Source organism: Muntiacus reevesi, chromosome 4, assembly GCF_963930625.1.
Source record: "Muntiacus reevesi chromosome 4, mMunRee1.1, whole genome shotgun sequence".
Taxonomy (NCBI): domain Eukaryota; kingdom Metazoa; phylum Chordata; class Mammalia; order Artiodactyla; family Cervidae; genus Muntiacus; species Muntiacus reevesi.
In genome coordinates, this window is record NC_089252.1 from 159,774,776 (window position 1) to 159,802,107 (window position 27,332).

At 36.8% G+C, this 27,332-nt stretch overlaps 1 protein-coding gene across 4 annotated transcripts; it reads right to left on the bottom strand.

The window, feature by feature from the left end:
* Positions 1-25,705, bottom strand: MDM2 (MDM2 proto-oncogene). 4 transcript variants are annotated; one of them, XM_065934666.1, is made up of 11 exons: positions 25,344-25,705; positions 24,543-24,627; positions 21,873-21,947; positions 19,603-19,736; positions 17,549-17,598; positions 14,831-14,898; positions 14,604-14,700; positions 10,653-10,813; positions 7,288-7,443; positions 6,206-6,283; positions 1-4,037 (listed from the first exon to the last, which is right to left on the bottom strand). In XM_065934666.1, exons 2-11 carry the CDS (start codon positions 24,621-24,623, stop codon positions 3,462-3,464), a joined length of 1,476 nt encoding a protein of 491 aa, XP_065790738.1. In that variant the 5' UTR covers positions 24,624-24,627; positions 25,344-25,705; the 3' UTR covers positions 1-3,461. The 4 variants fall into 4 exon arrangements, with proteins under 4 accessions (XP_065790738.1, XP_065790739.1, XP_065790741.1 ...); XM_065934667.1 differs by lacking the exon at positions 25,344-25,705 and adding an exon at positions 24,772-25,071; XM_065934669.1 differs by lacking the exon at positions 7,288-7,443.
* Positions 25,706-27,332: the final 1,627 nt, after the last annotated feature.

A 27,332-nucleotide genomic window follows, 5' to 3' on the forward strand; every position in this document is an offset into this window, starting at 1 on the left:
TTGTAAGTACTAAAGATATAATGCACAACATGATAAATATAATTAACACTGCTGTATGTTCTACATTAAAGGGAATAAACCCTGAGTTCTCATCCCAAGAACAAAACTTTTGTCATTGTAATTTATCTATTTTAAATAATGGCTGTTCACTGAACTTACTGTAATAATCATTTAATGTTATTAATAAGTCAAATCATTATGCTGTAACATCTTACAGCAGAGTAATGTATTCATTTCAGTTTCAGTTCAGTTGCTCAGTACTGTCAGACTTTTTGCGACCCCAGAATCGCAGCACGCCAGGCCTCCCTGTCCATCACCAACTCCTGGAGCTTACACAAACCCATGTCCATCAAGTAGGTGATGCCATCCAGCCATCTCATCCTCTGGCGTCCCCTTCTCCTCCTGCCCCCAATCCTTCCCAGCATTAGGGTCTTTTCCAATGAGTCAACTCTTCACATGAGGTGGCCAAAGTACTGGAGTTTCAGCTTCAACATCAGTCCTTCCAAGGTTCATTATATCCATTATATGGATACATATATATCCATTATGTCCATTGTATCTCAATAAAACTGGAATAAAAAACTCATTATGGGAAAACTGCTTATGAGAGCCAATAACCACATTTTTTAAACAATTCTTAAGCACTTAGTAGATCTTTTATTTGTAAATCAATAAATACATGTTACATCAAAATATTTAGACAATCTACACTGCATTAATAATGCATGTGTATGTTGAATGAAATTATTTGCAACAGTTCGAATGTTTTGTAAATAGCATACTTTTTGACTAATACATCCTGAATGTACAGCTGTCCTTTAGTATCCATAGGGGATTGGTTCTAAGATTCCCCCCGATCCCTGGGATACCAAAATCTGAAGCAGGTCAAGTCCCTTATATAAAATACTATGGTTTTAAAAAAAAAAAAAAAAAAACCCACAAGAGCAAAAAAAAAAAAAAAAAAAAAAATACTATGGTTTTGCACATAACTTTTGCAAAAGTTCTTCTTCTCCCATATACTTTTAAATCTCTAGATTATTTATAACACCTAATATAACACAAATGCTATGTAGTTGAAAGTGTACAACAAATTCAAGTTTTCTTTTTGAAACTTTCTGGAATCTTTTTCCTATTTCCCAACCAAATTAAAATTCACGGATGTGGAACTCACAGCTACGGAGAAGACTATACGGTGTTCATAATCTTTTTCTCCTCAGAGATCAATCCTACTTAGCCCTAGCTTATGTATTATGAACCTCAAATTAAGCTTTACTCTATTTGAGGAACACTCTGGCTAAAGTACTGATCCATTCAGCCATCACCTACCTATCTACACATGGGTAAGTCGTATGTGTGTGTGAAGGGGGGTTATTTTTAAAGTTTAATACCACGCTCTATAACTGCTGTACAAAACTATCCCTCAGTTCTACCCTAAACTCACAGTTCAGGTGATTTTGTTATCCTCACTTGATTATGTATAGGAGAAAACCACTGGGACCTCGTTAAATCAAAGTTACTTTCACTAGTCTGCTGAAGATTTAATATAAATCAAGATGTTACTCTATACAGTTTGAGAGTTATTTTAGAATTTTGTTCTGATTCTGTCATTCTTAAAATAATGTATAATTTTTGGACAATGTAGAGAGGTTCTGACATTTTCAGCTGGTATGAAAACAAAGTCTTCTGTTTATTCTATCCCCGACCATATCAGAGAGTGGAGAATGAGTAATGTGTAAGCGCTACTTACGCAGCACCAATATTTCTTTTATCTAGAGAGAGTGCAGTAAGTCCCCTACATACAAACAAGTTCAAAGAGCACATCTGTTAAGTCCAGTATGTTCCTTAGTTCAACTGAGTTAGCCTAGGTACCCAACTAACACAACTGGCTACATAGCGCTATATTGTAATAGGTTTATAACACTTTTCACGCAAATAATACATCAAAAACAAAAAAATAAAATAAAATCCTTTTCATCTTACAGAGCAGTACCTTAAAAAACTACAGCAGTAGACTATACTGTTACACTTCAGATGGTACCCAGGGACTGGCAGCAAGTGACCAGGCGAGGAGTTACTGACTGGAGGGAGAGGGCGCGGGAGCCGGTCGGGCTGAAGGACGGCCAGCAGGAGAGAAGCAAGCTGCCACCGCATCCACGCCCGACGCTGCTGGCACAGGCTGGGCTCCCTGCTGGGCTCACTTCTGTCTGCCCTCCTGAAGAACCACGCAGGGATGTCCGCGTGGCAGCTGCTTTTCCTCCTCATAAAAGGACACGGTGACGCTGCAGTGCGTTCTCAACAGCTGCGGCAACCTCCTCGCTCCGTGTGCTGGTCTGTGTTTAGCTCCTGGGTCTCGAGAACGGACGGTGCCTCCACACGGAAAAGCCCCGTGCCACTTTCTGTGTTGGGAACCTCTCTGGTTCTTCAGCTACTTTTTCCCTCTTGTCAGTCCACTCTCTCGACTGTTTTCACTTTCGTGTCCACGGTTACCACTCAGTACTTTCTTTAACTTGGCCATATGAAACTTAAAAGAGTATTTTATTCATTTTCGTGGTTTAACAGGACTGGTAAAAACAGTGGTCATTATGGGTAAGTATAAAATGAAAAAATAACCCCAAGTCTTCCTTGACTCCCACCCTCCCACCAAAACACTAGCTGCTACCGCTGTATATGGCAAATAACCTTTGTAGACACTATGAGACACATATTCACTTTGTAGTGGTGGATGGTTTAGTTGCTAAGTCGTGTCTGACTCTTGCAACCCCATGGACTGTGGAGCCTGCCAGGCTCCTCTGTCCATGGGGTTTTCCAGGCACGATTACTGGACTGGGTTGCCACTTCCTTCTCCTCACTTGGGGCGTCTGAGCATCAGTAACAGCTACATCACCCCAGCTTTAACACTTGCTTCTGGACATCCTGAGCTTTAAACAAAAAAACACTGTACTACTGTACTCTGCACAGTCGTGTACAGCACACAAAAGCACCAGCGCCGAGGATGCACGCGTACGGCGACATACAAGAGACTCGTGAGCTCAGTGGCTGAGTGTCCAAGTGCGGGTCTGCATCTTTGAAGGTTCACAACTTAAAAAAAAAAAAGAAGCAAATTCACAACTTAAAGGTTCCAAATCATCGTGTGTAAGAGACTTACGGTATTTTAAGCGTCTCTGAAAGACTACAGAAACAAAGGATTGGAGGCTTTAAGAGTATCTAAAATTTAAATATTAAATCTTTCACAGGAACTTTTTTTTTTACATGAAAGGTACTAAATCCAATCTAAGTTACACTAAAAGCCAAATATAAAATAGCAACAGAATAGGCATTTTCCTAAAAGGAATAATCACTATTGGGAAGAAATCTACATGTAAAGTATTTTCTTGCTTTGATACAACTAAAAAAATAAAAATAAATTTCATGTCTAAATTTTTAGGCTTATAATATATAATTCTGTTTTTACAGGTAGTCAACTAGGGGAAATAAGTTAGCACAATCATTTGAATGGGCTGCCTACATACTGGACAGGGCTTATTCCTTTTTTTTAACTTCTTTGCACATGTAAAGCATGCCATAAGATGTCCTGTTTTGCCATGGACGATGCAACCATTTTTAGGTCGACCCTGGCAAATTACACAAGGTTCAATGGCATTAAGGGGAAAACTAGACTCCACGCTTTCTTCTTTGTCTTGTGCTTCTTCTCTCTCAAACTCTTTGACATCTTCTTGGCTACTGTAAATGATGCTATTAGAAGTCGATGGCTGAGAATAGTCCTCACTTTCTTGAGAAAGAGAGGCTTGTGTGATTCTATCATCATTTTCTTCAACACATGATTCTCTAGAATCACTGACCGTAGATTTCTTACAGTCAGGGACATCAAAGCCCTCTTCTTCTTGCATCGAGTCTTCTGGTTTGGCTTTCTCAGACATTTTCCCTTTATCTTTTCCTTTATCTTCAGGAAGCCAATTTTCACGAAGGGCCCAACATCTGTTGCAATGAGGTGGAAGGGGAGGATTCATTTCATTGCACGAAGTACACTTCCAATAGTCCTTCAAGGAAACAAGAGAGTTAGCGTCTATAACCCTTCAATAACCAATCCAGCAATGCTAGCAACTTGTTCAATATGTCTAAGGCAAAATGTTTATCATACAACTCAAACTTCAGCATTTCATGTTTTATATAAAACAATAAGTCCTTCCTCAAACATGATCTTGTAAATACCTATTTTTTCCAGTCAAACTATGCTGAAAAATTCTAAAATGAAAAACATATTCACCATGACCTTAACATGTACCTATGAAGTTACAGATACGTTTGGTTCATTTAGTGTGGTGCTCAGTCGTGTCCGACTCTGCAACCTCATGGACTATTGCCCATCAGGCTCCTCTGTCCATGGGATTTTCAAAGCAAGAATACTGGAGTGGGTTGCCATTTTCTCTTCCAGGGGATCTTCCTGACCCAGGGATCAATCTCACATCTCCTGCACTGGCAGGACCCACCTGGGAATCCCTAAGAAACGGACATCCAGTGTGTGTGTGCTCAGTTGTGTCCAACTCACTGTGACCCCATGGACTGTAGTCCACCAGACTCCTCTGTCCATGGAGTTTTCCAGGCAAGAACACTGGAGCAAGTTGCCATTTCCTACTCCAGGGGAGCTTACCAACCCAGGGATCGAACCCACATCTCTTGCGTCTCCTGCACTGGCAGGCAGATTCTTTACCACTGCACCACCTCATTTAGTTTAAGCCAAGTGCTATGCTATGAGATCATCTCTGTAGAGGCCTATACCCACTCTACTCCCTTAAAAGCTCAAATCTGGTACTTTGCCCAGAGTTCACCATATCAATCTAGACAAAACTATTATCCAGTTTGCCATTGATTAAATCCCTTTTAGAAGTTCTATAAAACCAGGGCTCAAATGGGTGTCCCCTAACTTCACCCACAAAGGAAATGCTAAACGTTCTCCGCAATCACCACTAGCTGAACTCTGCCATCCTTGTCACTAGCCAAAACCCATGCCCTTACTTGTCTATCCTCTTCTGGGTTCTCATCTCTGTAACTGCTCACTGCTTCATCTTTATTTCAACTTTATTTCCCAAATCTTTCCACCCATGATGCAATATGGGTAACAAACGCCACATCACAAGCCTGTTCACTGAGCTATCCTCATCTCCCCGCCTTAACAGAAGCACTGTTCTTGCTTGAAACACTGTACATGTAAAACCTGCCACAGAGGCCCTGTTTATCTTGCCGTGAATAACATAACCATTTTTAAGCTGCCTGACAAATGACATAAGACATTAGCAATAAAGGTCGAGACCAATCATCCTCCCACACTGGTTCTTTCAAGTTGTAAAAGCAGGGCTCTACTAAATGATCAAACCAAAGACAAAGGTCTTATAATATGGGAGGAAGGAATCAGCAACCCACTCCAATATTCTTACCTAGGAAATCCCACGGACAGAGAAGCCTGGCAGGCTACAGTCCACGCAGTCACAAAGAGCCAGACATGACTGAGTACACACACTTCAGGAGTTCGATAAATTAAGACCTATGTCTAAAATATTTAATTCAACCTGACATCAAATGAATCAATTAATTACGTGAATTATTTTCTAATATAGTATAGTATTTTCCTAAAATTTTACAATTTCTCTTTCGCTTTAACTGGATAATTAGTAATTGTTTCTATCTCAGAAAAGAGAAAAATGAGATTTCCTATCTAAATAAAAGGCAATATTAAAAACAAAAATTAAACAACAATATTTAACTAAAAAAATACACATTCCTCAAGAACTCTGAAGCATAATGTAAATGTTTAAGTCCAAATTTCTTTAATAGAAAATCCTGTCTTTTCTAATACAAATTAATATGAAAATATTTATATTTGGTAAGACTGGCAAAATGTCGGTAAATGTTAGAACTGCATGATAAGTATAAAGGGGATACACTGCACTATTCTCTATGCTATATATACTCAAAATCTTCCATAATGCAGTTCTTTAAAAGTTCAAATTCCAGCACACTAAAAAAACTAAAAAGAGTAGTAACAGATTCCAATCCAATAAAAGAACAAAAATACTTCAAAAGTCATTAAAACTTCACAATTTTAAATTTATAAAAGTTATGCCAAGAAGTAGGAGACTAGATATATTGTTTTTAATCTTGATCTCAAAGCTATTTTTTGATTCCTTGAAAAAAATAAATGTATACTTACAGCTAAGGAAATTTCAGGATCTTCCTCAAATGAATCTGTATCACTCTCGCCTGCCTGATACACAGTAACTCGATACACCTAAAACAAACAAAACAACATTAGCATCGATTCACCACCTTTCTTCTTCAACCAGTAAGACCTGTCAGTGCTAAGTCCTAAACAAACAATATGGACTACAGTCGTCCCTCTGTATCTGTGGGAAGACTGGCTCCAGGACCCTCTGAGGTGCCTAAATCTGCAGACACCTACGTCCCTTGTGTAAGACTGCACAGTATCTGCATACCACCTATGCACATCCTCCTCTACAATATAATCATTTCTAGACTGTTCATAATACTTCATACAATGTAAGTATTATGTAAAAAGTTGTAAATGCAACATGAATGCTATGTAAACAGTTGATGGAGCACAGCAAATTCAAGTTTTGCATTTTAAAACTTTCTGGAAATCTTTAACTTGAATATTTCCAAGCTGCACTTGGTTGAATCTGCAGATGTTGAACCTGTGGTCCAACTGTGCTATATATGAGAAATCTGAGACAAAGGTCACATGGAATGAGTGAATACAAAGAGAGAGAAATAGAGGACAATAAAATCCTCACCCACTACCACAGAAAGTCAACACAGAGGATGTTTAAAATGAATAAAGTAAAAACTTCAATACAAGCAGCTTTATTTTATAAATATGCAAGTATTAAGTAACAGTGAAATAGCTAGAAATGTTCAAGCTGGTCATTTCTAGGAAACAGATCTGGTGGTAGTATGTGACTTTAATTGCATGCTTTATTCTTATAAAAAGTAAATTAACAGTGAAAAAAGGAGAAGTGGATTAATTTTAAAATGAGCAGACTATTATAATGCTCATTAAGGTCTACTGATTTCTTGACACCGTATTTTTAAAAATATAAATAAGACAACAAGGAATTACAAAGCCTCAAGTCCACAAACCAATATTCTAGTTTGAATAAATCAAGAGTCAAAAATTGTGATGTGAAATCTGATAACATTATTTCAATCTCAGTTAATGAATATGGAACATATATAAGAATTTTAGAATATAATCAGAGAAAAGAAACAAATTACCTCATCATCTTCATCTGAGAGTTCTTGTCCTTCTTCACTAAGGCTATAATCTTCTGAATCAAGAGACTCAACTTCAAATTCTACACTGAATTGATCTGAAACTGAATCCTGATCCAACCAATCACCTGAATGTTCACTTACACCAGCATCCAGATCCTAGAATCAGGGGCAAGAAAAAGACGACTTAACGGACATTACTTGTAACAGCTTCTTAACTCATCCTCTGTGCACCTGATTTCCCCTCAGTCCCATTCTACACACGGACACTAGGTTAATAAGCTTCTGAGTTACGACTACATAAATATTTTCTCTGTTCAAAAGTCCATTTAAAAAAAAGGCCAAATTCCCTTGGCATTCAAGGTACATACAGTAACATCTATATTAACATTTTCATATTTTCTCCAACTAAACACACTGCTTCCCCTTCACTAAATATGAAAAATCAGCCAGATCCGGATTGTTTTCTAGACCAAACTTCAACTTCCACACAATTCCTCCCTAACTGGAATGACTTGAGTTTTCAAATCCTGCTCATTCTTTTTTGCCAAAGGCTTTGTCAATACTGTAACTAAAAAAACACTCCCACCTTTAATAACTCATATATTATTTTCACACACAAATTATACAAAATATAATTTTGCATGCATGTTTATCTGAAGTACACACACTTTAAGAGTTAAGACAATTTCTAATCATCTTTATATCTTGACGCTAGTAGTTATAACACACACAATAATTATGATTTATATTTAATGAACTGAGAATTTCTTTGGAAGAGCTTTCATATATAATTTTTAAAATTTATTTAAAAAATTTTGTATCTGCTCATGTGATTCCTATTTTAAAATTCTGACTAACAGTATAAGAAACTAAGACCTTCAGTCCTATAATATTTGCCATCAGTGGCTAAGAGTAAGAACATACATAAAGCAGAAGCTAGAAACAGAAAAAGTACTTTGGTCTAGTAGTCAGGATACATACATTCTTATTTTAGATTTGTCATCAAGTGCCTTTAAGCTTAGACACATTCAGTTTGTAAACACCACAACAATTTCATCCACGAAACATGAGTTTGGATTAAATGATCACTAATATTTAATCATTTATAAAAACAAGGTATATTATTTTATAACCACTAAGGTCAAAAGACTAAAATATTTTAAATCATGTTAGGAAAATAGTAAAAGTAACATTCGAATTGCAGTTCTAATTCCTAAAAAAAAAGGGAGGGGTCATCTATTAACAATCACACTAAAATCTTAAGTCAAATCAGAATACAGTAACTATCCATCCTTTCACAGAAAAAGTTGGCCCATGCCTACCTAAGGGGTTCTATGAAGAAAGCAAAATTTAAGGTAGTTTTCAAAAGTTTCACCTGATGTTCATAAAACAAAAACCTAGAAACTTTTAAACACTGTGTATTTAAACAGCATCAGACAGCCTTGATCTGGAAAAATATTAAAATCTGTTTTTTTGAATTTCGATTGTGACAATTATTAGTTATGTGATCTAAAGTTATTTGAAACCCCAAGTCTTAGTTTTCCCATCTATAAATGGAGTTTGAGGTTGCTCAGGTGACAAAATATGTTATTTGCCTAGTATAGAGCCTAGAATATAGCCCTTAGTTCCAATACATTGAACTCAAAAGAAAGAAAAGATGGGAAGCAAAGGCACTTTCCTTTAGCTCCCTTCACAAACTGATGAATGACAACACCAGACAACCACCTCATGTGAGATGAGTCAAAATGAAGAGGGAAAGAAAAAAAAATCAACCCAACCAAAAGCTTTCACTACTCGGGACTTCACCTGAAAAACAACACAAAGAGGATTTTTAGAAGAGAGCATAGAATAGGACTAACAAAAAAGTACCCTCTACACTGCTTTGGTTACAAGGCAGTATTCCGGGTAGAATGAACAAAACCTTTTAATATCACTTAGCTAGAATTCTGAAACAACTTTAACAAAGACTGTAAGTTTAAATGGGGCATAGTTATTGTATTAAAACCGTCTGTAAGGAATAAAATTATCCAAACATGAAGTTCGTGACACATCAAGTTTAATTTAAGTGAGTGAAGTGAAGTCGCTCAGTCGTGTCAGACTCTTTGTGAACCCATGGACTGTAGCCCACCAGGCTCCTCGGTCTATGGGATTCTCCAGGCATGAATACTCGAGTGGGCTGCCATTTCCTTCTCCAGGGGATCTCCCCGACCCAGGGATTGAATCCAGTCTCCTGCACTGTAAGCAGACGCTTTACCGTCTGAGCTACCAGGGTGGATTCAATTTTTAAATCACACATATTTGCTCTCAAGAATCTATTTCTTCCCTCACAGCATTTATTGACTGTTTAAATTATTTGTTTGATTGCTGATGACCTATCTCCCAACAAGGGCAAGGATCATATCTACCTTGACTACTACTGTATCATTACTGCCAAAAGAAACCTGTCACAGAAAAGGCACAAATATCCACAGAATGAAGAACCTGCTCTTGGAGGAGAGCTCATCATGCCATCTAGTGGCCTATACAAGTAACAGTTCTACTAAAACACTAAATCTAGAGGGTGCATCTCTATCAATAAAATCCCTGCTTTAGAAGAAAAAAATTCAAAGATAATAAAGTAACAAGAATACATAAAAAGAACATGGTTACTATCATAACTGGTTCAGTTCTTTACATATTCTATAAAACCATAAAACGGTCACTAATATACAGAATGGCCATGAGACATTGCCATATCACAAATAAAGATTCCAATTTTAATTTCATTTTAAAGACAAATGTTTAATGACAAGAAAATATCCCATTTGTTAAGTGTTCCTGTTGGCAAAAACTTCTTTACAAACCCTCCTTCAGTGGTATCTTAAAAACATTAATGCTGGCTAATACTTTCGAATTATTCTATCAGTAATCAAAAAGTACTGATTTTTTCCCATCATCCATGCAATAATATACAAATATTTCATGGCCTGAGTAAATACTTTCCCTGATGTCTACACCTACATATGGCAAATGTGAAGATCAGGTTACAGCTGAGAGCTGTAATAAGGTGTTTTTACTATAAATACTCAAGACAAAATTGTTTAGAATTCTAAGATTATCTTCGGTGCAGCAGCCCACAAAGATTCTCCAATATGTAGGGTGACATTAGAAACCTTTAACATTGGTATGAATTTTAGCAACACACTCTAGTGCAACTCCATAATCTTCCACCTTTTCGCCAAACCTGCGTTAGGAGTAGGGAAGATCTATAGTTTCATTTGAAAGAAAAATAATTTACCAAGTGTAGAGCAGCAATCATACGTCACACATGTACATTCTGCCTGAATGCCTATTAGGAATGCCAGAGCTAGACTTTAGAGGATTACCGGATTTGATGGAGTTCCTGTCGATTCGCTGCTAGTGCTTCTTTCACAACATATCTCCCTTATTACACACAGAGCAAGGCTTTCATCAAAGGAAAGGGAAATATTATCAGATTTGTGGCGCTTTCTCTGTCGGTCACCAGGTAATTCATCTGAATTTTCTTCTAAATATGTAAAGAAAAACAATTAAATTGCTATACTGTAATTTATTTAAACATTGAGCTGTCTTCAGTTACCTATCTGTACTAAAACTGCTTCAATGAAATTAAACAGAAAAATAATGAATGCTTCAAAAGTCAACACTTCTACTGGATCTGTCCAACTGATGGCAGAACACTACATTTAAAAAAACTTTTAAAGCTTGTTTCAGAACTTTATCCAGTCACAATTAATTTAATCCATCTAGAGTTTTTACTAACCAGTCTTAGAATTTTTCTGTCAAACTTTAAAAGATTTTGAAATTACTTAATTTACCTAGAAGGTATTCTTAATGTTTCAGTTTCCTTAGTACCCAGTATTTTTAACAGGAATCACAATTAGCAAAATTGGTCCATTTATAATTTATTTGGCCATGTGGCTTACTTATTTATCTACTGGACCAGGTGACACACACGAACTAGTTCCTTGACCAGGAATCAAACCTGTACTCCCCGCAGTGGAAGCTCATAGTCTTAATCACTGGACCACCAAGAAAGTCCCTGATCCATTTTATTTTAAATAAGAAATTAACTTAAACTCAGCATGTTACCAAATCTGTCAGGAATATAAATGAGAGTCCTACCTCATACCAGACATAAAAATAAACTCCAAGTGGATTAAAAAACCAAACACACAGAACAAAACCATCCAACTACTTTTATATAAGAATGGGAAGGGTGGGAAACTATAACGTAACACTATAAAGCCCTCAAGAAAATGATTATCAAGATTAGGTTATGTTAATTAAAACTCAGTAACAATATAAAATACAATAAATAAAAATGAAAAGGCAATGTCAAACTAAAAAGAAACTGCAATATATATTAGAAAATGGTTAATATCCATTTACGCAAAGTCCTCCTGCCAATCAAGTAAAAGACAAAATTTTTAAAAAGTCAAAGGACAGTTCAATTCATAAAATACAAATGACTAATAAACAAGAAAAAATGGCTTACGTTCTAGTGATCAAAATGCAAACTGAAATGAGATACCATTTTCCAGCCATGAGAATGACAAAAATCAAAATGAGAAGCGTCTCGAGAGATTTGGGAGAAAGGTCTTTTTATACACTACTGGTAAAAATCCGAAACAGTGTTAACATTTTATGGCAGTTTTTCTATCGTAGATAATACCTGCACAATCATTTAAAAACACATGTGCAAGGGTGCTCACTGCAGCCTTACATGTTAAGTACCTAAAAGGGTTATGAGATTTAATAAAATATAATCCTAATCTGTAGGCGTGAAACAGGTACAACTCACACCTCTGCTCATTCCATTTCCCTCTCTTGGTATCTCTTCTTCCTCTGATTTCCCAAAACACATTTATATCCTCTAAGATCACAAGTTTCTGACAGAAGTTCTTAATCATGTTTATACGATTAGAAAAGGTGACCTTGACTGAAAGATGTGGGCTAGAAGGCTAAAACCATGCTGTTGATCCATATTTTTTCAAAGTCCAGGATTTTTTTTTTAACTCTATTAAAAAATAACCTTTGGGGCTTTTTCTGATTATCAAAGTATTATATTACTTATGGTAGAAATCTCTTGAGAAATAGAAATTTAAAGGTAAATCATCTGTAATATTATTATTGAGATAACTACTATTAACACTTTAGTAATTTTCCAGCTGTCATTTAAAAAATTTATTTCTTCTTAAACATACCTATATCTCACTGTATGTGTAATTTGGGATTGTTTTCTAATTTTTTGTCTGCACTGCATGACTTGCAGAATCTCAGTTTCCCAACCAGTGATCCAACCCAGGCCCTAGCAATGAAAGCATCAACTTCTCACCACTAAAACAGAACTGCAGAACCACTAAAAAAGGACCACAGGAGCTGTTTTCTCTTAAATATTCTTTTACATTATTTTTAATGCCTGAGAATATAGTGCCCATAATGTATGTTCATCATAACTGAACTATTTTAGTCCACAAATCTGAGCACTGGCTTCTGTCTGGCACAGTGCTAGGCAGTGGGTGTAAAAGTGAAGTCAGCCATCATCCCTACCACCAGAGGAGGTTTACATTCAAACATCAAGGCAACCAAAACACAACCATTTACACGCTATAATGAGTGCTATCAAGGAAAACAAGTGGGTACCAAGGAAAAGAGTAACAAAAAGGGATCTACTTTACTGGGTGGTTAGAGGTAGTCTCTCTGACAAAGTAATAATTAAGCAAAAATTTAAAAATGAGGAGTTGGGTCTTGCAAGGCTGAGATAGAATTCCTGAAGGAAAAAAACTGGTGCAAGCTGGAAAGAATTTTGACTTGTTTGAGAACCAAACAATCAATGCAGCTCAAACACAGGGAAGGTAGGGGAAAAGGCCAAAAACCAGAATAAAAATAGATCAGGCCTTGCAAGCCAATGTAGAAGTGTGGGTTTTATTTGAAGGTTAATAGTTTCAAAATAGCTAACGGGGATCTGGCATAACACAATCCAGTTTACCTTTTATGATCCCTTTTGGTACTATGGTAAAGGACAGAAGCAGCAGTAACTAGAAACAAAAAATCAGAAGCTGCTGCAGTGGCCCAGGTAAGAGATGACAATGGTCTGGACTAGAGTGATGACATTCTCTGGCATCATGTATGTTTTCAACTATGCATAATGCTTTAATTAATTAATATCTCTACATATAATCTTTGAATTTCTGACTATATCCTTAGGAGAGATTCCTAGAAGTGGAGTTAACCATGATAATGTTAAGGACCCCAAGCCGTTTTATAATTCATAAAGGTCAACCAATTTATACTAACTGATGTACCACCAGTGTATTAGTGTCAACAATGTAAGTTAGCAAGAATTTAAAAAAAATTATCTTTGCTAATTTGAAAGACCAGAAAAGACATCTTTTTTGCTTTTTATTGTTGTCTATAAAGCTAAATCACTAAAATCTATCCCTCCTTCATATTTATTAGTCTTTTGTATTTACTATGAAATTTGCAATTTTGATTTTTAATATTTTTCTTACTGATTTTTGGAAACTTTTAATATAATAAAAATATTAAGTCGAATTTTAAAAGTGAATCTATGTCAGTATGTTGTAATTTTTAATTTATCTTTTAAACTCATTGAGTATTCATTTTGGCATAATGTACAGATGTAATTTGATTCCCACCCCACCCCACTCCCAGCCCCAAATAACTAACCATTTGTTCTAGTCCTATGTATTTAGTAAGACATCCTCTGTACTTTCTGCCCTTCGCCCTCATGTACAAAACTCTACCCTGAGTTTATCTATATAAATTCAGTGATCTGCTAAATTCTCTTTTTTCACTTGAAATACACAGTTTTAGTTATTATGACTTTCACTGGGTAACAGCCTCCTCCCCTACTCTTTTCTCTGTTAAAAATGCTCTCAGCTATTTTTACCTCATCTTCATTTCTAAGATGCTACTTTCTGTTTTTAAACTCATTGCTATGTTTTATTTATTAGAAATAACAAATACTTTAACCGTTAAGGTGACTAAGAATGATGACTAGAACAGTTTAAATCCTTGTCCTCTATTATTCTGACTAGCAGAGAGCCGGCTATAAAATACAGGACACAGTAAACTGTGCCTGCTGTAGTCAACCAGAAACATGTTGCTAAGAAAACAATTTTTAAGCCAACTAAATCATATAAAAATAAGAACCTCAGAAATTCATTCACATAAACCAAAAAAAGCACAATTTAAGTCTAAACATACTAGTATCAGTAAAAAATGAAAAATGAAAAGCAATTTGAAAGTGCCAATTAAATATTCATATATACCTGTCTCACTAACTGCTCTCCTTCTAGATGAGGTAGATGGTCTAGAAACCATATCTGAAGATGAAGGTTTCTCTTCCTGCAGCTCGTGCACAAGGTCCTAAGCATTCAAGGGAGAAACAAACAAAAAAACCCACAACTTATAACACCAGGAAGCTAAAAAAACATTGTTTTAAACAACCTTCCCCAATTTTCAAGAAACATCATAGTAGAGTTTGTATCAATATTACCTTTTGATTACTCCCTCCTTCAAGGTGACACCTGTTTTCACTCATAGACGTGCCTGAATCTGATGGTTCTGATAGAAAATAAAAACAAAGAATCACAAACTAGGGAAGGAAGGGCTACTCAGTAGATGCTATCTAGGACAAACTCCTTATACACTTAAACTTTCAACCAACATTGAACCTGTAGTCTCCCAAGTGCCATCCTGTGCTGGATACTAGAGATGTAAATAGATAATTCATTTTAATATAGAAGATACATAAGAACCCTCATAAAGTACAATAAACACGCTAAAAGAAGTAAATTAATGGAGAAGATGGGAGTATGGAGTAATGATTATTTGGCAGAGATAAGGCAAGTCTGAGTAACAAAGAATCAGGAAAGGTTTCATAATTGAATATGTGGAAATATAACTGGGAAAGACTATTTCAGACTGAGGGAGCCCTCAGTGCAAAAAGCATCCAAAAGTGAACCACCTGGGCTTGCTGTAGAACTAGAGGTACTCATTACTAGGGGAATGTAAGCAGGATCATCAAGGATCCTTCATGTTTTGATAAACAGAACAAAGATATCAACAAGCAGTATGCATGCCACCAACTGCAAATCACTGCATCCTTCTCAGCTAATACTTCACATTCCTCCCTAAGGCACGGCTGCAGCCACTCACCATTAAAAAGGTTTAATCTAAGAAATAAACTTGATCTGCTAGTTCACAGCAAGTATTTTGGCCAGCGAGTAATGAGGAATCCCTAAATGGTCACTTTAAGCAGAGGAGTGACAACTCACTCTGCCAAAATGGAAGAGAACAGGGCAGTGAAACCAGTGTTAGCAACTGCAATTACACACATGAAAAGCCTAAACTAAGACATGGAAAAAAGGCCAATTCCAGAGAAATTAAAAAAGGTAAAAACCAACAGAAACCTGGTGTGTAATACACAAGGCAAGGAAGAAAGGAGTCAAGAAGGATTCCAAGATTCTACCTTGGGTGGATAAATGGGTGGTGTACCGTTCACCAAGAGAGAAACTTCAGATGATGAACAGATGTGAATGGGAAAATAACGAACTGAAGTGGGTAACTTTCAGGTAGGTAGGTTTAGTTTGTATGTGAATGTATAGACCCACAGTGCAAGTCAAAATTTCAGATATGGAATATATACAATCACCAAAGATCATAATCAAATATCCTTCACTACTCCCTTAGAAACATTTCACCTTAACAGTGAAGCCAGGTCTGAGTATTAACATTTTGAAATGATACACATTAGCATTAAAAAGTTTCTCTTTTGTATTATGGGTAAAGGTATATTGATTTTAAGTTGTCCAAATGAATAGGTTACATTTTTAGTGTAAGAAATGTTATAAAACAGACATAATAAAAGAGAAGTGCTAAGTATAGTAAGGTTGAGAACAATGACAAAGGAGTTCTGAAGTTAATTAGGTAAACTAAAACCTGAAACAAACTCATAATCGAAATAACGTACAGGTTACCATCTCATTAATACAATTTTCCTAGCAATCAACAAAGGTTTATTTAAATGAATGAATACATCTGGGATAATACTTCAGAAAACTGAAAATACTACAACAGATACTGTAGTTGTTTATTTGCCTTCATTTGATTTCAAAAAGTGCTCTATAAAACAAAATCTCAAGTTACCAGCCTAATAATTACTTCTATTCTAGGATAAGATAGTGATGCCCTTTTCTGGGTCTTAAATCCTAAATTTGGAAGAACAGGTGTTCAATTCAACACATTTACTAGAAGACCTCATTACTAAACACTGTACTATGTGACGCAGATCGCAAACCTGAACAGGACACAAATGTATAAGCAAGTAAGGGTAACAAAGTAATATAACAATAAAATCTAATACGGAACAATAGGAGCTCAAAGGGGTGATCAGTTCATTCTGGAAAGTAAACAAGCTTCTGAGAACAGTTCTTAATTACAGACCAAAAGTGGACTTTGAGAAGTCTGTGGTATATTGCAGCCAGCTCCTACCAGCACTCCCAAGCCGAATGTACATTTCTTCTTAACCCCATGTTTGTAGTTGAAAACAGCCAAGGTTAGAGTATTTACATCATGAAAACCAGTAACCACAAATCAAGGCTCTTTCCCTGGAGACTGGACTGTTAAACATTTACCAGAATATCACTCTATATGTTTAGGTATATCTTTAAGGAATAAGAACCTAGCACTTTCATCAGATTATCAACAGGTTCTATAACCCAAACATAACCAGTTAAGAACTACATCTAAAGGAAGGGAAGTAAAATGGCACTCACCTGAAAAAACTGGTAAACAAAGCTTTGTCTATTATAAAAAACACACAAGAAAAGGGCCCTTCCATTCAAATGGTCCTACCTAGGTAGCTGTATTACTTTCCAAAGTCTTTGAATACATGTTTCAAGGTTAGATCATATGTCTACCATGCAGAATCTTTTGAAATTATCTACCTTTCAAAACAAATTCTAACCTGACATCCCAAGGTTTAAATTTATGTAATAGGATATAGTGCAAATGTGCACGAGAAACTTAGCATTATGTTATTTGTGTTCATATGTATATCTTCCTGCTAAATTTATCACACCCTGATTATAATTAAATATACAATTAGAGCAACTTTTAAAGAGAATCACAATTATAAAATGTCTGCACATCCACAAAATGTCTTTAAGATATTTTTATAGTATATGACTTATGGCATTCAAAATTAACTTACCTTGCTGACTGACTACTACCAAATTTCTGTAGATCATTGTATATATTTTCCTTATAGAGAAAAAAAGATGTACATTTTAAAAATATATTAAACTGGGCTGAACAGGATTTTTAACTGTATATTAGTATAAACTATCACACTACAACCCAAATTTTAAATTATTACATTCAAGTACTGATAAACTCCTAGACACTAAAAAGCACCAAAATAATTAGTTGCACAATGATTTACATACAGTCATTTTTAATAATCACTAAGGTCTCCCTAGATCAAAGATCTCCCATCTCCATTTCCTGAAACATGCACTGTTCAGACTTTAGCAAAAGTCCACAAAACCTGGCATGAACACATAAGGCAGGTTAACATTCTTATTTTCAAACAGAAATTATCTAGCTCTGGGCATAGAAGCAGACTGCCTTAAAAAGATAGTAGGTTATGTAAAACCCAATACATAGGAACTTGATTTATAGTTTTGACTTTCATCAACCTTGGATCAATCATCTAATGGATTTTCTTTCTTAATCTGAAAATTAAAAGATGAAACAGTATGCAGTCATTTAATACAGGCTGACTACGAGTCACTGTTCTAGAAACTGGGGAAAACAAAGAAGGAAATAAAAACAAATCTCTGCTCTCCTGGAACATAAGGAAACAATTCACTTATGCCAGTACTCAATGAAGTCATGGTACTTCTTTTTTTAAATCAATTAATGATTTTAGAGAACATTTATTGGTCACAGACATTTCTAATTCTCAAGGTTAAGGGGAAAGTGCCAATCCCAGCTAACTGTTTTCATCCTTGGGACTAATAATATAGCACCTTAAACTCACAAAAACCAATATTCCTATTCATATCTCATTCCCAAGTCAGTAGTTCCACAAGTGTTTAACCTTAACACGTTAGACTTCAAGTTAAAAATAATTTTAAATCTGTACTTTCAGTATCAGAAATTACAGCTCCAAACATTATCAAAATTTAATATAGTGCAAAATTATCAAGTTATTTATTTTATAAAATTAAAGCTTATATGCCAAGATCAAGTATAAAATAAAATATTAAACATAAACAGTTTGTCAGTGGGAAGATGCTTACCTTAGTTTAACAGCAAGATGAAATCAAATAAAGTATGTTCACAACAGTTCAAACATGTCTGTGCATAGTATCAAAACGATGAGTAAAAATACCTTTTGGTGACAAACTGTAGTCACTTCTTCCCTGTCCTTAGCTTTCTCTCTTAATGTCCTTAGCTTTCTCTCTCTCTCATCTTAATAATGAATATATATTTTTAAGTGTGAAGTTGTTTTAGTTTGTTTTAAAGTTATAAATATCTCAACTTAATTATCTTTTTATCTATAGTATTATTGAGCCTTAAATACTAGAAGCTAGTTAAATGTTTCAGGTGAAAAGTATTCATCCCATTAATTAAGACACTGCAAAGAGACTAACTGTCCTAAACCAAGTGAAAAGAATTCCAAATGTAAAATAAGAATGACTGAAAAAAGGGTCTTCAATTCCCAGTAGAACAATTCTAAAAATGTTACCTGGGTTAAATGCAGCTGATTAAGGGTCACAATGGTATATGACAAAGAAAAAGATCTCCAAAGTAACTAGAGCTCAAATTTAAGCCTTTAACCACAATATAAAGATTGTCTTTGGAAATGATTACAAGGATATTTTTTTTTAATATACAGTAACCTGTAGCTAATACTTAAATGCTTTCCATGTGCCAAACACTATTTTTTTTTTTTTTTAACACACTGCTTCCTTATAACCTCTAAGATATTTATATTATTCCTACTTCATATTCAGGGGAAACTTAAGGCTTAACCCAATTTACCTAATTTAACTGCTAGTAAGTGACTGAGCTAGGTCTTAAACCCGAGCCTGTAAAATTCCAGAACTCAGGTTCTCAAACAATACGCTGTAATACTAAGAAATTAAACTTCAGTTATCTTTTACACATATTCTAACAATTTTCTCTGACAAAATGGTGTGAAGACGGAGGTGAACTGAAACGTTTGCCCAGCTGGCATTTTATAGACTAAAGACTTACCTGTGCTCCTTCACAGAGAAGCTTGGCACTCCAAACAAATCCCCTAGAAGATCATTTGAACAATACACAATATGTTGTTGTTTTTCATCATATAATCGTTTAGCCATGATATACTGGCCAAGATAAAATATAACCTGAAATAGAAATACGATTTCTGAGCATTAAAGAAAATTAAATGCTAGTTTCAAATACACTCAGTAACATCTCATTTATCTGAAGAGGGTTAAACAACCAACAACCACATCAATAACCACATCTAAATAACAACCATCCTATACTCTTAAAAAAGAAAAGAGCTGATTTTATATGTTCTCCTTTTAATTTGACGGAAGTAGAAACACTGTTTCTGATTTACTTAAACTTTAAAAGGTGTCTCTGGCCAGGGGTGAGGGAGGGCAGACTTCTCCTTTGCCCAGACACTGCAAGACAGTAAAAGGCAGCAAAAATGCAAAACCAATGATAACAATAAAAAGCTGCAGAATCAAAAATATCAATTAAAATATAGCAGTGACCTGGAGTCATTTACTAAATAGTGCTGGATACCATATACCTCAATAACCCGAGGTCATCACAGATGAGGAAGACAAGATAATGACCAATTAATTACATCTACGTAACAGCTGGGGAGAGCTCAGTGCATGAAATAAGCCCTCAAAGATATCAATGTAATGTACACAGTAAGTAACCAAATAATGACCCTGAATCATACATATACTGTTAAACATTTTACAGTTTACAATGTACTTTTTTAGGAGTACGTTCTCTTTCTTCTGATATTTCATAAATCATATGAGAAGTAAAGAAACTGACCAGGTCTTCTGACTCTTGGTCCAGTGTTTCTTTCTTTCTACTACTCCATACCAGGTTTCATTATTCCGCCACATACCACAGAACAAAGATTCTACAACTGGAAACTGTGTCAGACAACATATACATCACTCTACATGGTCTAACATAAGCATTTTAGGTCTTTATCATGGTCTTGATCAATTTTCTCCTTATTTCTAAAGTCATTTTTTTTTTGTTTCCTTAACTGATTATATAATAACATAAGATCAGACCCAAGTTAACATCCCTAAAAACATCATTTACCTTGATACTTCCCTGCAAGCACCATCTATAGACTTAATTGGCTAAGCAGGTTTCAAACTTAAAGGAATATTTCTATGTGACTGTGGATCAGAAATGGTAGACAGTGAGAAAGGAAGAAGGAAGACAACCTAGACTCATTCTACCAAACATCTTGTAAGAAAATTTCTGGTGTGGCTAAAAATGAAAAGGATCTGAAATCTCTTCTTGCCCACTATCCTGATATAGATAAGGTACTTCAGTATTTTAAAGTAATCTGAGCCCCATAAACTGTGAGAGATGGGGAAGAGGCACATTTCATTCACATCAAATTTTGCCCAAGACAGCCCGATCTCTCAGTGAAAAGCATGCTTCTGTGCACTAATTCAAAGCTAGAGAACAACACATTGAAATCTATCTATTAAATAGAATGCATGTTCACGAATCAGCTCACCTCTATCCCAGAAAGACCAGTATACTGTACTCATGTATCTCTAGTGCAGAAGTTCTTAACCTGGGATCCATGGATGCCCAAAAACTCCTTGGATAGAATTCAGGGGGTCCATTAATTTGGGTGGGAAAAAAACTGTCTATCTTTATTCTCACTGCCTTTTAACTGAAATTTAGCTTTTCCTTCAATTATGAATACAGGCAACAAAGCACAAAGTTATTAACAATAACTGTGATTTTGTCACCAATAAAAAAAAAATCACAAGCATTTCTCATATCATACTATGTTTCATGTAAACATCTCAAAATACCAATTATACTTACAACTTCCAAATTAATTTATTAGATCTGTTGCTGAATTAAAGTGTTCACAAAAAAGCATGTATCACAAACTTGTTTACTATTTTGTTAACTATATTTTAATGTAATTTTCCCACGTAATCCTATATATTTTATTTCACCCATTTAAAAACATGATTCTGAGAAAGAATTACCAGTCTGAAAAGACTTGACACTAGGGCATCAAGTGGGTTAACAGCACAAAAGCCAAAAACTCCTACAGAGCTTCCCCTTGTCTGAGGTTCCCAGCTGAGAAATGAAACTAGAGTATAAACTGTTTTCAGCTTCAAATTCTAGTCCAAATGAGCACAATACTTAATATTACTGCTTACTGAAAATCCCTCTCTATGGCCAATTCCTCACCATGGCTGTATGTAACCAGGAAGACTTTTTTTTAAACTTGTTCAGCGTACCTCTTTCATAGTATAAGTGTCCTTCTGTGCACCAACAGACTTCAACAACTTCAGAAGCAATGGCTTTGGTCTAACCTATAAAGAACAAAGAGTTGCTATTATACTTTTAAATCATTCCAGAACCATAAGCCCTGCAGGAAACTCATCCATAAAGAATTTCAATAAGGGTAGCAAACACAATGTCTAGCAACCTCACAAGGTTAGACCCCAAAAAGTCAGTCATAATGTCTTCGCTAAATGTAACAGACTATGCAAACTGAATACCATGGACTGTGTTTGGGGAGAAAAATACTGGCACAGAATTATGCAAGCAATCAGAGCACCCTCAAACATTATCAGCTGTGATCAACATTCACACCAAGGCAGTGAAACTTACTCTTTTCCCTCCAGCTATTTCTATCATCTGCTCACTACCTTACAAGCTCAACTGTAAACTGAATACTCAACCGAGCTTACTGTAAGCTAAATTACAAAATCCGAGAGAAAAAATAAATCTAATTTACACTGAGTCCCTTTACCAACCTTTTCTTTCTGCAGATTAGGTTCGTGAAGGTTAGGGAACTTTAACCAAGCTGACAAGGATAATTAAGAGCAGATCTGAAAACTACAACTCACAACCCTCAATGGCAAGCCAGCGTTTTCCTCCCACTATAGTATCAGGCTGACTTTTAGCTGGCTACGTTCCACGCATCTACTTGACAAGCATTTTTTGAGCTTCTGCCATGCACCAGACAGTGCTGGATACTGCACAAACACAAAAATGACCAACACAATGAACAACCTGTATTGAAAGAGCCAGCCAACTAGATGAAAGGGTCAACTTTTTTCTTTAAAGAGCCAGACAGTAAATATTCTAAAGCTTTTCTCACCAGACAGTATGACTCAGAAGCATAAATAATATGCAACCAATGCATGTGGATGCATTTCAATAAAACTATTCACAAAATTAGGCAGCAGACCAAATTTGGCTCATAGCTTGTAGTTTGCTGCCTCTGATCCAGAGGCTTTGAAAGTTGTATTGAGAAAATAACCAGCAACGGGGCAGGGATGTAATGTGTTTTTGTTCTTTCTCCCTATCTGTTGCTATGTTAAAATCTTCAAAACCTTTACAGCTACACAACACCCTACAGGCTGGTGCTTCTGCACCTCCCTTCAGTCTACTCCAAGTCCTATCTAACTTTGAAATCTGACAGCAACCCAGTTTGGGATCTAATTCTCAAAACTAGATTAAGAAAACTGCCTGTTTCCTGCTAATCAACAGAACATTATTTAATAACTGAAAAATCTTAAACACAATAAATGTATTGAGTCATTAATTGTTCTCATCATGAGTTTTTTCCCCCATGTGCTTACATCATGAGCTTTATTTTCAAGTTATTTAAAGAATCAATTCTCCCAGAGAACATAGTTGTTTTTCTAAAATTTTGTTATATTAATTTCAAACTATATAAAACAATGCAAAATGAAAAATCTGCAATGAAAAGCCATAAGCTTTTTAAGACTTAAAAGACATGCATTAATAAGAAAATTATTATAAAAATACCATTTTTTAATCTTACATAAATAAAATTCTAGATGAGAAAAGAAAAAGCACTAGAAGAAAATACAGCAATATATTTGCATCATCTTGGGAGGGAAGAGTTCGTCCAAGGCATGCCATGAAATTCAAATGTCAGCAGAAATCAAATTTTACTTAAAGACCACATAAGCAAAGTTAATTTTAAAACTTATAAATGATAAAAACCAAATACACATAAAATAGAGAACAGCTACAGATTATTAAGAAAAACCAATAAGCCTAAAAGAAAAGTATACAGATAAGACCAAGCAAATCCCAAAAGACACAAATTCAACAAATGACAAGATGCCCAACCTCACCAAAGATTAGGGAAATACAAATTTAAACAATACAATTCCTTTGTCAAAAACAATGGCAAAATAATAAAGTGATAATACTCAGTTTTGGCAGAGAGAGATAACACTTGCCTTAAGATATATAAACAAAGTGCTATTTGTAATACTCAAAAACTAAAAGCAATGTAAAAAAACTCTCACTAAAGGCATAAATTTTTAAAATGGTATACAAACGCTGTGGATTACCATACAGCTGTTAAAGAAGAATTCTATAGATTTTATTTATTGACACATGTTATTTGCCCAATATATATACATAATATCCTATTTTAGCAAAATAAACTGAACATAATTAAAACTGACATGTACACATATACATGTGGATATGTACATACAAAAAAATCTAAAAAGTAAATGTGATCAAAGACCAGAATTTTCAGTTTTTACTTTATACTTTTCTGTAATGTCTAAAATCTTTACAACAAGTATGAATTATTTCTGTGACTTTCAGAAACCATTTAAAAGTTAAATATTGACAGGTCAAAATAGAAAAATCAGTCACACAAACCTTAACTTCACCATCCATACTTAAAGATAATGAAACTGACTTTTAAATTCAGTTTGGTAAAAAGCTAAAAATAAATAATGATGCTTACAATTAACTTCTGCTCCAGTTATAGCTGAGTGGCAGAATTTAAGCTATGGACTATAATTTCACTTAAAAGAGCCAGCCTATAATAAGGGTCTATGGAATTCAGCAGATCACCTCATAAAGTAACTTTTTGTTAAAGTTACACTGGGGACAAAAATACCAACCAGGGTCTCTTGTTCCGAAGCTGGAATCTGTGAGGTGCTTACAGCACCATCAGTAGACACAGACATGTTGGTATTGCACATTTGCCTAAGAGTAGGAAAAAAAACACACGATAAAAACTTGAAATAATAAAACACCTGTTTTTTTTTTTTAAAAAAGACAAAAATCATATAGAAATGAGGCAAATAACGCCTTTACTAAAAGTAAAGCCGTTAGCAAGTGGGTCCTTACCTGGATCAGCATAAAGTAAGTGCTATACGTAAGGTGACTACAGGTTCTCTCTCCCAAACAGCCAGAAAATCCAGCTGGGAAAAGGCATGGTTTAACTAGCCCCGGCTGGAGACAAGTCAGGGCTTAGCTCCTTCTACTACAGACTCGGAACGTGTCCGAACTTGACCAGCCCATCAGGAAAAGCTGAGTCAACCTGCCCACAGAACCAGTCCAATCTTGCCCAGACTCAGCGCCTGGGTAATAGAAGCTACCGAACAGACACCTGTCATTACTACGGCCCCGGGTCAAGAAGCTGCCCGCAGCCCGGCAGCTGCCCCCGCACACGTGACCTTTACCCCGGAGGCCCGCGGAGCCCCCCCCCAAACCCCCCGCCCGCTCGGAGCGCGGCCTAAGACCCCGCCCTCCTCCCGGGCGGCGACAATCTCGCCCGCTTCCAACAAAACCTCTACAAGCCCACGTGCCCCGCGCCCCCCACCACGAAACCCAAAGGCTGCGCGCGGGCCCGAGAGCGAGCCGGGAGACCCAAGTCCCAGAGCAAACCCCGAACTGCCCACGCGCTTCCACGCCGGTACCTGCTGCTCACTGACTGGGGTTTTCCGCGGCTGCAGTCGGAGTTGGGGGGGTCCCCCGAAGCTCCCCAGTTTCCGTTACCGGGCACGCGGAAGCCCGACGCCCCGGGCCTCGGCGACCATTCCACTCGCAGGGCCCTGGCTGGCGGGGCGCTCGAACGCAGTAGATCCGGAGAAAAAAGAGGCTCCTGGCGGTGAAAACGGCAGGACCTCGGTCAGAGGGGTGAGGGCTACCCCTCAGACTAGGTTTTTTGCTCCATTTTCCTTTCAGTCAGACCGGGCCGCAGAGGCCCCCGAACCTGCCGAGCTGGCCGAGGTGCGCCGGATGCGCGCCCCCTGCCGTCCGAGGACCCCGCGCCGGAAGCCGCGGCCCATCCGGGCTTTTGAGCGCGCGCGCGCGCGCCGAGGCCCCGCCGCCTCCGCCCAGTGGGGGCGGGGCTGGGCCCGGCGGCCTCCGCGAAGGGGGCGGTTTCGGCGCACGCGGGAGGCCTCGGGAGCGGGGAAAGGGTACTGGGCGCGCGCGAACGCGCCAGCGGAGTGCCCAGCCGGGGGAGGCGACCTCTGGTCCTTCCCGCCGCCGCCTAGTTTGGGCGCCAAACTTGGGACTTCTTTATTCCTTGCTTGTTTTTGTATTTCGTGTGTTTACACTTCCAGACCGCGATGGAAACTCAGGCAGATGCGTATCTAAGTGCCGCTACCAGAAGAGAAACCAAAATTAACAGCTGTGCGATGTATAAGCCCGCACTACCTGCTGCTGGAGTTGTATACAAATGAGTTATTTCAAGGCTTGTTTTTTTAAAGTATGATTAAAAATAGCACAGTTTGGGCTTGTTGAGGGATGCATACAGTACTTTAGTTGGAGGAATAAAAGACTGGTGGTTAGCATTCAGACGAACGGGGGTAGAGAATGGTTACGCCTTAGGCTTTTAGAGTGGGTTTATTTTGTCTCTATGTGAATGTATTCATTCCCATTAAAGATATCTTTATTTATTCGGCATTCAGGACTGAAAGACTCGCCTACTTTGCCCCTTTTGGCACATAGGCATGGCCGTCTCAGAAATGAGCCAGGATGTGAGAATTGAGTTGACTCAACCCAAAAAGTAAAGAACAGCTTCTTCGCCCAGGAGGCGATTAGTTCCTTGTGAACAAAGAAGTTTTTGATAAAGTCGTAACTTTCCCTTCTCCCACCCTCTAACCTACTAGAAAGTAATCTTTTTTAAACATAGTGGTCACTAAATTCATTTAATCTAATTGCTAACATGATCTTCAGGGATTTATTCAGGCTTTATAAAGAACTCATCTTTATCAAATAAAATATAGTGAAGTTTCTGGTTGTAAAAGTGTGTGCTTGACAAAGGATAACAGAAAATCTCAAGCAATGAAGAAAACAGCATAAAAAGATAAATTATGCACCTTGTTAACGCCAAGTGAAGGAACAAGTGTGTGCTCTGAGTTGAAAAACAGGATTGCTCAGTGAATACTAGGAAGTGCACAAAGGCTTCAGAGACCTTCAGATATATCTTATGCTTTGAAGGGTGATATATTTAAGACAGGAGAATATTCCAGGCACAAGAAAAATATTCAAAAAGCCCAAAAGTGAAAATATAAAGGGCTGCTTCAGAAACAAGTTTGTCTTGCATAAAAAACAAGAAAAAGAATTTTAAGAATTTGGATGTTTCCTTAAATGTCCAGCAAAGGAAATTTGGGCTTTGGACAGGGTAGGCAGTGGACAAAGGGGAAGAATGTAAACTGGTGAATTGCTTTAAACTGTTTTTAACAGCATCACCATGACCAAATTCATGAGTAGTCTGGCAAGCCTCCTCTGGACCAAATTTCCCCCTTCTCTTTGGCCTCCTATTTGAAAAAATCTCCTTGGCAGAATTAGTAGAGCAGAAACAAAGGGCAGAACTGATCAGATTAGTCTTTTTTCTTTTCCCCTAATGGAAGCAAAAAAAGCAGGGCAAAAATGAAATGATAGTATTTGGAGTGTTG